We start from the raw sequence: 9,483 nt of genomic DNA, 5'->3' as shown, positions 1-9,483 counted from the left end.
TCAGTATAAAAAAATACCTTTTTTAATTAATTTCCTCAATTTTAGCTGGAAATTTCAGTTATGACAGTGATCTTCAAGACACTATTATACAAAATAAATTTAATTACAAATGCACCTTAATGTTCTAGCACAGGCAATCCAATGAAAGTCCCCTTTCCTCCTGAATAAACGTTCATTCAATAATCTGCATAAGTAACAACAAATGCAAAGTATCATTAGCTAACATTAATCTGCAGCATATCACTGTATAGTCAAATGCTGCAGGTGATGATTTGGCATTATGAATTACATTTTTTTCCGCATTTTCCCTTTGCCTCTACCAAAGGCCATGCTTTTCATTTCTCTTACACGTTGGCGAGTCTTCTGCTTCAGTTTTTTCATTCCTCCCCGATGTAGGAACTGCAATTTTTCTTTTCTCTTTCTATTTTTGAGGATTTCAGCTTTGGTCTTCAGCTCTGAACGCACTCCACGCTGTTGCCCTTGTTTTCTTGGGAAGGAATGAGAATTTCCTCGTCCACCTGTAATGTTATACATGTCATTTCTTTATCATGATACAATCAGGAGGTTAATTACAGTAAGAGGCAGTTTGTCCTACCACGTTTTGCTGGTACCTTTCTGGAGGAGCCACCAACTCTAAATCCACTTCCACTTAGTACCCATACACTTCAATAGGTATTTCTCTCAACAATTTATTTAACGCTTTCAAAATAATCTTTGCAAAACTCAGAATTTTAACTTACTTTTCTATTTCCACTTTATGATGATTTAATTATTGCATCAGCCATCAAAACAATAAAACTACCCAAACTGAGTAACTATTCACATTTACATACTTTAAAACCTTAACTACCACCATGACTTTCCATACTCATTGCGGGAGGGAAAAAATCTTCTTATATGACACTCCTCATCCTTGCTAGGATACAACTTCCTGTATCATCTCAAAATGCAGAATCCTATAATTTTGAGTTCTCAGCAAATTTCACTATTAGGAGAAAGTGAGGACTGCAGATGCTGGAAATCAGAGCTGAAAATGTATTGCTGGAAAAGCGCAGCAGGTCAGGCAGCATCCAAGGAGCAGGAGAATCGACGTTTCGGGCATGAGCCCTTCTTCAGGAATTCCTACAACATCTTTAATGCTACATTTTTCAAATCTCATCTCATGTGCTGCTGTTATGACCATACTACCTCTACTTTCCTTACACATCTCTCCTCATTCTAACCTGAACTGCTGCAATTTTCTCTTCAGCACTTACTGTTCTTTTCTGCATACTATCTTTCTAATTTGTCCCTGTTGTGTGCCCTTCTCCAGCCAAAATTCAATGCTGTAAACAGTATAATAGAACCTAGCCTGTCCATGAGAAGTGCAATGGGAGATGGGCTACGAAATATATTTACTGTAATAAAAACATATCATACATGATATGAAAATATTGCTGAACAATGCAGACTTCATATGTACTTAATTATGTACATAAGTACTTATGTACTTAATCCACTAAAGGTATAGTTAAAATGTACATTTTTCTCCCAACTCTCCTTCCCAAACATTTTATTTCTGTAGTGCAGGAATAGAAGAAAGCAAATGATAGATTAAGTAATCTATCTGACTAGTACAATAGGTCTCGCGGATCACTTATGTCATCAAATATCTAATTGCATATCAAATTTTATCACTACTGTCCTCCACTTTTTTTTTTGGCAAGTTCATTCCTCTCCACACATTAGTCATTTGTGTGTCTACTCAAGTATGTCTAGGCCCCCACTTCTAGAGTTTGGAACACTCTAGCATTCAAACCTGATTTAGCATTTCTATTTGTTTTCAGATATTATTTCCACCCAAAATTTTAGAAATGCATTTCAGAAATTCAGCATGATAACAACTAAAAAAGAAAATTACACAAAATAAAACTTTAACAAAAATATTGAACTGCTGAAGTGGAGCACCAATTTGAAATTAAGTATGATCACAGAGTTTCAAATTAATGGATTATTGCAAATTTTGAAGAAAGAAACAAATATTCAACAGCAACACACCTGCTTTCACATGTTCATTGAAAAATTTCATAAAATACATTGTATTAATAATTTACTAAACGTGTTTAGCTTTTGATCAATACTTTAGTATAAAGATAACAATAGTTAATTGGTTTGTTCACTGCAATATTGTGCACCTTTGTGCAACCTTCACTAAAATAAGCCTTTGTAAATAGTCTTACCACGGCCACCTTTCTTCCTTGGATTTCTTCGCTCATTTTCAGCTTCATCATCGGATACTCTGTCATCGATTTTGTACTTCTTCTTCCATTCCTCATAGCTAAATATTGCTGGTCATGGAAATTGAAGCACGTTGGATTTTCTTTTTTGCTTTTAATCGTGAGACTAAAATCCCAAATATATACCAGTACAAAAAGAGTGAAATTTTTAAAGAAAAAAGATCACGACTATAGTGAGGTGGTTATGCTGTTCAGTTGAGTTCAAATAATGTCTGAAGCTCCAGGACATTCAACTGAATTCAAGATTATAGAAAAACGTGTGTGTAGCACTTGTCAATGTCAATGTTCTACCATTTTCTGCCTTAACTACCTTTTAAAAAGTTATCAATTTGTTTTTCTGCAGTTATAATCATATTTGACTGTCAATGCACAGAATGGTACATGTAATCAGTGGCTGAAACAAATATATTTGAGCCCGATAGAAAGATACAGAATAGAAGAAGCCATTTCAGATCATTGTGCTCATGTCCAATCTTTGGTACAGTTATCCAGTTAATCATACTCCTCTATGAACCACGTAATTTCCTCCCTTCATAAATTTGTACAATCCTCTTTGGAATATTACTACTTTCATTAACTTTTCAAGCAGTACATTCTGGATAACAACAACTTGCATTGTCAAAATCCCTTTCCTTTATATTGCCTCAGTTTCTTTAACTAATCAAGTTAAATTTGTGTTAGCTGGTTATCAAACCTTCTATCACTGGACACATTATCTCCTTGCTTTATCAAACCCCTTTAAGACTGTGAACATCTTAAAGGGCGGCACGGTGGCACAGTGGTTAGCACTGCTGCCTCACAGCGCCAGAGACCTGGGTTCAATTCCCACCTCAGGCGACTGTCTGTGTGGAGTTTGCACATTCTTCCCGTGTCTGCGTGGGTTTCCTCCGGGTGCTCCGGTTTCCTCCCACAGTCCAAAGAGGTGCAGGTCAGGTAAATTGGCCATGCTAAATTGCCCGTAGTGTTAGGTAAGGGGTAAATGTAGGGGTATGGGTGGGTTGCGCTTCGGCGGGGCGGTGTGGACCTGTTGGGCCGAAGGGCCTGTTTCCACACTGTAAGTAATCTAATCTAATCTAATCTCAATTAAACCTCCACAGTATTCTTTGCTTAAAAGGAGAACAACTTAAGTTTCTCCAAATTTTCAAAGATCTGAATTCTGTCTGCCCTGGTAGGATTCCAGTACATTTCTTTTGTACACCTTGTATTTAAACAACCTTTTCAAAGTATGACATCTAGATTGAACAGAACACTCCAGTTGTGGCCAGTGCTTTGCGAAGATTTAGCATAGCTCCCTTAGTTTTACGCTCTATTCTTCCATTAATAAAATCCAGGAACTCTTATGCTTTCTGACCAAACTTTGCAAATAGGCTGCAACATTCAAAGATTTGTGTACATATTCCCCAGATCTATTTTCAAATTAGCTTAGATCAGAATTTTTGTCCATTATAATAGGTTATATTTAGGTTATTTTCAGTCTGAGTCCAAAGTATTTAGTTGCCGTGGACTAGATAATAAGATGATTCTATCACACAGCAAATTTAAAATTTAAATTCAATTCTTTAGAAGTAAAAATGGATGATCACGAAGCAGGACCTGCAGTGTAGAATCAGGGAGGGGAAGGCAAGTGCTAAGGATGTGTGCTTTCTGTACAATTGCAGACCTTTCAATGCGGCACATTAACCTGCCCTTCCAACTTAGGAATGCTCAAGACCATAAAACAAAGTCAAAGGAAATTCAGATTGTTTTGCTTGCAACCTAGATAATTCAAGACCATTATTTAAGGAAGACCTGTTTTCGTTCCTCCATTCAAAGCTACACCAACAATCCTCCCCACATTACAACATACAATGTTTCCAAAATCATTCCAGGACTTATGGCACTACCAAGTAATTTGGAAAATATCCTATGTATTGATTAATGTTTTTGTAAAGGAAAGAAGTTTTGGTTTCAGTAAATTTGCCATTTAGTTATGAAAACATGCCTTATTCTATTTTTTTTTAAAAGGTAACTTTCACTTGAGTCATTTGCATACTATTCACTAGCTTGTATACTTGTATAAAATCACCTCTATTTTAATGTCAAGTCATTCAAGCTTCTCCCATCTCTCAATAACCAAGTTCCAAATTTCACAAATTTGCCATTTTGTGAAAGGTGGTTCTGATTCCATTCTTAAATGCTTAACCCAGAGTGAGTTTAACATATCCCCTTGTTCGAGATTAATATGTCCGTATCTACTCTAATTCATTTCTTTACTGTATTACATACTTAGATTAAATCATCCCTCACTTTCTAAAACTCATGGGAACACAAGCCAAGTCTTGTCAACTACCCTCAATTTAAGCACTTTCGTTTTGCTACCATTGCAGTGAATTTTTCCGGTATTACTTCGGAAGTCAAAGATATATTTTCTGAGGTTTGATACCCCACACTGAATTCAGTGTTCCAAATCGGATCTGACTAAGTCACTTTTTGATCAAAGAATTGTACGAGTGCACTTCTCCTAAATAAGAATCTCAATGTAACGCACAGCAAAATTATTTGATCTCTTTCATTTTTAGGTTAAAATAAGACCTGACAAAAAACAATAAATGCAACAATAAGTAAAATGAAACACAATAAAAAGGATACATATTTTTCTTGTATGAAGCACTGATATATCGCCCACTTTCAGTCTTTATTTTCTTATTTTCCTGATTGGTGTCTCTGATAAATCGCTTCTTTTTACGGTCCCTGTACAAAATTTCAATAATTTTTTAATATTATCACCTACCAAATGTTTAAAAATAACGAAGTTAAACGTATATAAATTAAAACATTAAAAACATAACTAAAAATTCATTTTGGTTTAAAGGATGTTTGGAATAACTTTTCTCATTTACAACATTTTCTTGTAAATATTGTAAATGGGAAAACATCTTATTCCAAAGTTGTGTATGATTAAAAACAAAGATTACAAAGACATAATTAATGGGGAATTGGTTTAGCTTGGTTGGCTGGATTGCTGGTTTATAGAGCAGTGAGATGCCATCAGTGTGGATTCATTTCCCATCACTGGTTTGAGGTTACTATGAAGGACTCTTCTTCTCAACCTCTTCCCTCACCGGAAGTCTGACAGCCCTCCGGTTAAATCACTACCAATCGCTTCTCTCTTTCATGAGTTAGCAGCCCCTATGGTCTGGGAAGACTATGGTGACACAACATAATTAGCACAATGGGAAAGGGATTGGGAAGTTTCTACGGATTTGCAGCACATGTATTTTTAATAAAATGTCAGAAATGGTTTCAATAGATTTGTGAAAGTATAAACTATTCAATAAAGTACAACAAAAGACCTGCGGATACTGAAAATCTGACATAAAAACAATTTGCTGAGAAATTCAGCAGGTCTGGCTGCACCTGTGGAGAGAAAGCAGAATTATGTCCTGTGACCTTTCTTCAGAAACTGTAAGTTAGATTGTCGGTAGACAAAGTTAGATACTAGCATTTCCCATTTAAAGTACGTCCTAACAGTAGGACTGGTAAATTAACAATGTCCTCAATAGCATTTTCCATCAGTTTCACTTTAAAGCAGTTACTAAGCAGTCACTTATTACAAGAGAAAACTGCCTCTTGTCTCTCCCATTTTTTCAACCCTCCAGCACATCACGTCGTCAACGCGCTGAGCTTCTTGCTCACTTGCTTTCCATAGTGTCTATCCTTTGACTGGTTACTCCCCTGTTGTTCTCCAATTGCTCTCCAGGCCATATTCTCTCACTCTTCGTTTTGGTCTCAGGCTAGCTACAGTGCTCCAGCGAGGCTCAGTGCCAGCTGGAAGAACAGCATCTCATTTTTCACCTGGGGACTGGCAGCCTTCAGGGCTCAATGCCAAGTTCAATAATTTTAGAACCTCAACACCTTCTATGCCCTTTACCTAACCCTACACCTCTATCATGATATGAGCTGCTTTCCACTGCCAACCCACTTTCACTTACATGCGTGATTCCCATTATCAGATGTTCTTTCTCCCTGGCATATATCCCCTTGTCTACTTAATGTCATTTTCAGTCTGTGGGCTCCACTTCAGCCCATCCACTCACTCTTCTTCCTTTCCCCACATCACCAGCCCCTTCCCCCAACTTTTTCAGTATATATACACCACATTTTCCTAGTTTTCATCAGTTCTGCAGATGAGTAACTAGACTGGAAACATTAACTCTGCTTTCTGTCCACAGAAGCTGCCAGAGCAGCTGAGCTTTTCCAGATATTTCTGCAATTATTTCAGATTTCTAGCATTCACAGTTCTTTGCTTCATTTTAGAAGAAAATCAAAGATATTCACAGGCAATTTATCCAAAGTATGGATGGAAATTTCAGAGGCTTTACATCCCCATGGATGTGGCATCAAATGCAATGGTCAATGCATCAGAACATTTTTTGCTCGACGTTTCTGTTCACACACAAAAATGGCAAGAATATAGAGATTAAAACACTCATGGTAAGCCTCTCACTACGCGCATCTCCTCAGCAGTATAGGGCTTTGTGATTTCCATGGTGTACACTACACACATAATATGGTATAGCATATTCCCATTCGCAGAAGGTTCCGGTAGTTCAACAGAAAGAAAAAGGGAGAGAGTATTATTTAAGTAGTGATATATTGTGAAATGTGGAAGTAAAAAGGGATCTCCGTGTCCTTCTACACCAGTCTATGGCAGTAAATAGGCAGGTGCAGCAAGTCATTAGGAAGGCAAATTGTATATTTGTCTTAACTGCAAGATTATTTGAGTTCAGAGACAAGGATATCTTACTGCAGTTACACAAGGACCATGGTGAGACCATGCCTGGAACATTATGTAGAAAGACCAAAATTGCGCACAAAGAAGGATACTCTTGTCATACAGGGAGTGCAGCAGAAGTTCACCAGGTTGATACCAATGTTGTAGGACAATACTATGAGGAGACATTAGCTCAACTGGGCCTGTATTCACTAGCATTTAGAAGACAGACAGAATCTAACTGAAATGTATGAAATTCAAACAGAGCTGGACATGTTAGAATCAGGGATGATGTTTTCTGTTTGGGGAGCCTAGAATCAGGGTACAAGTTTCAGTTTCAGGATACAAGACAGGCCATTTTGACAGAGGAAAAAACATTTTGGCACCCAATCAGCAATGAAACTGTGGAGGTCAAGTCACCAAATATATTCAACAATGAGACTTATAAATGTTTAGATATTAAAGGCATCAAGGGATGATACAAGGATCAAGAAAGAATATGGCACTGGTAGAATAAGCTATGATCATATTGAATGGTGAAACAAGCTCAAAAGGCCAAATGGCCTCCTCCAGTTCCAAGTTTCTAACTTTTTATATGTATGCAGTTAAATTCTATTAATTCAAGATCAACACTGAAGATATCTAGTAACAGATATCAAATAAACTCCTAATAGTTAAGAAATAAAAGCATTTTATGAATAATACATACCACTTTAGCATTTGTTTTCTCTTTTGCAGATCTTGTGTTTCATCACCCATTAAATCTAAAACAGCTCCAGATGCCTGCTGTTCAAAGGATGTACCTTCCCCACTTAAACTTAATCTAGGTTCAAAAAATGTAAAAGTATGAGTTTAAAACAAAACTGTAAAACTTCATTGAACTATACAACTGAGATCATTGGTTTGAGTAGCAGAGTAATTAAAGGGTCATTCCTATTGTGGATTTCATTTCCAGATAAACAACTATTATACACACGCTCAGGTTAAACTGACACACAATCATTTAAACAATGGATTATTGCACCAGAAATATGAAATAAAAATGCACTGCACAAAAAATAAGTAATTTCTCCTAACTGATCCATACTATCATTTATATACAACTTTGATGTTCTCGCAGATCAGTAAGCTTCACACAGGAAGAAGAAATAACATCCAGAGTGAGGCACAGCACAGGCTCTCATATTTCTGGAATTTTGCATGAGAATTTGGTGCAGAGAGGAGGTTTTTTTGCTTGCAGCTTTGTTTGATGGTTTGGAAGGTCTTATAACAGGATAAACTGAAGCCCAGGATCATTGGCTCAGCCTAATAGTAAGAGACTGATGTCACAGGAAAACCATAAATTCATTGGTTCACAATACCTGATAATTTGACTGTTAGGTAATTTTTCATTCAATCGTAACTTATGTAAAATATTTAACAAACAATCTGAGACCAATCAGAAGTTTGAAATAAATAAATTAATAACTAAGTAAATAAGATAGAGATGCAGGGCCAGGCAATGTGTTTTGCCTCGATGATAATGGGAACTGGTGGGCTCCATTGTAGCTCAGTGTCCTCATCTGTAGCAAGTGTTGGTTGCTTGAGAAACTCTGGTTCAGATGTGATGAGCTGCAGGCTGAGCTTTGAACACTTGATACTTCGGGGGTGCCGGGGTGTGGGGTAGTTACTTGGATGCTGTGTTTCAGAAGATGTCACACCCTTTAGTTTAACTACTTCAGTCAGTGGTCAGGGACAGAGAGGTGTCACTACAAGCAAAGCAGGAAAAGGATTCCAGAAGGTCATACTGCTGAAGCCTCAGCCCTTCAGCTTGTCTAAGAGGTTTGAGATTCTCATGTCCTGCTTCGTTGAGAGTAGGGCTGTAGGGATGATGAACAATTGATCATAGCACTCATGATGCAGGGAACCATTTAACAGGGTGGAGGATAGAGAAATGTAATTGTGCACAGGAATAGTATTATCAGGGGAATAACACAAAGTTGTGTTGCCTGTTTATGCCCCAGTTCAGGATATGTCATCTGGACTGCAGATGGACTTGGCGTAGGAGGGGAATGATCCAGTTGTCATGGACCATGTAGGTATCAGCGACATAGGTAGACAATGGAACGAGGTTCTGCTGAGGGGGGGGGGGGGGGGAGGGGGGGGGAGTCTGAGCAGCCTGGGGCAGATTTAAAAAGAAGAACCAAAAAAAGTAAAACAAAATTTATCCAGATTGCTATCCGAGCCATCAGTTAATTGGTATAGAGTCAGCAAGAGGAAAAATGTGTAGCTCAAAGATTGGCAGAAATTAGTTTACAGCAGCAGTACTGGGAATGAGGGAGCTTTTTCGATGGAACAGGCTCCACCTGAACCATGCTGGGATCAGAGTCCTGGTGAATCGCAAGACTAAAGTTGTGAACAGGGGTTTAAACTAAATGGAGGGAGATGGTTCAGTTGCATGAAAAATAATAAAAT

The 9,483-nt window shown here is 37.6% G+C and overlaps 1 protein-coding gene across 2 annotated transcripts in view; it reads right to left on the bottom strand.

Moving 5' to 3' along the window:
• The window catches only part of ddx54 (DEAD (Asp-Glu-Ala-Asp) box polypeptide 54), a 51,163-nt gene continuing 41,680 nt past the window's right edge, over window positions 1-9,483 (bottom strand). For both annotated transcript variants that reach the window (XM_072587364.1, XM_072587365.1), the window contains exons 17-20: window positions 7,739-7,852; window positions 4,905-5,006; window positions 2,220-2,317; window positions 1-518 (exon numbers count right to left, since the gene is read on the bottom strand). In XM_072587364.1, the coding sequence (XP_072443465.1) occupies window positions 286-518; window positions 2,220-2,317; window positions 4,905-5,006; window positions 7,739-7,852 (547 nt within the window). In that variant the 3' untranslated portion in view covers window positions 1-285. The remainder of the gene's footprint in view (window positions 519-2,219; window positions 2,318-4,904; window positions 5,007-7,738; window positions 7,853-9,483) is intronic.

Source organism: Chiloscyllium punctatum, chromosome 17 (assembly GCF_047496795.1).
Source record: "Chiloscyllium punctatum isolate Juve2018m chromosome 17, sChiPun1.3, whole genome shotgun sequence".
Taxonomy (NCBI): domain Eukaryota; kingdom Metazoa; phylum Chordata; class Chondrichthyes; order Orectolobiformes; family Hemiscylliidae; genus Chiloscyllium; species Chiloscyllium punctatum.
The sequence above is the reverse complement of the archived record's forward strand: the minus strand, read 5'-3'. Positions and strand labels throughout refer to the sequence as shown.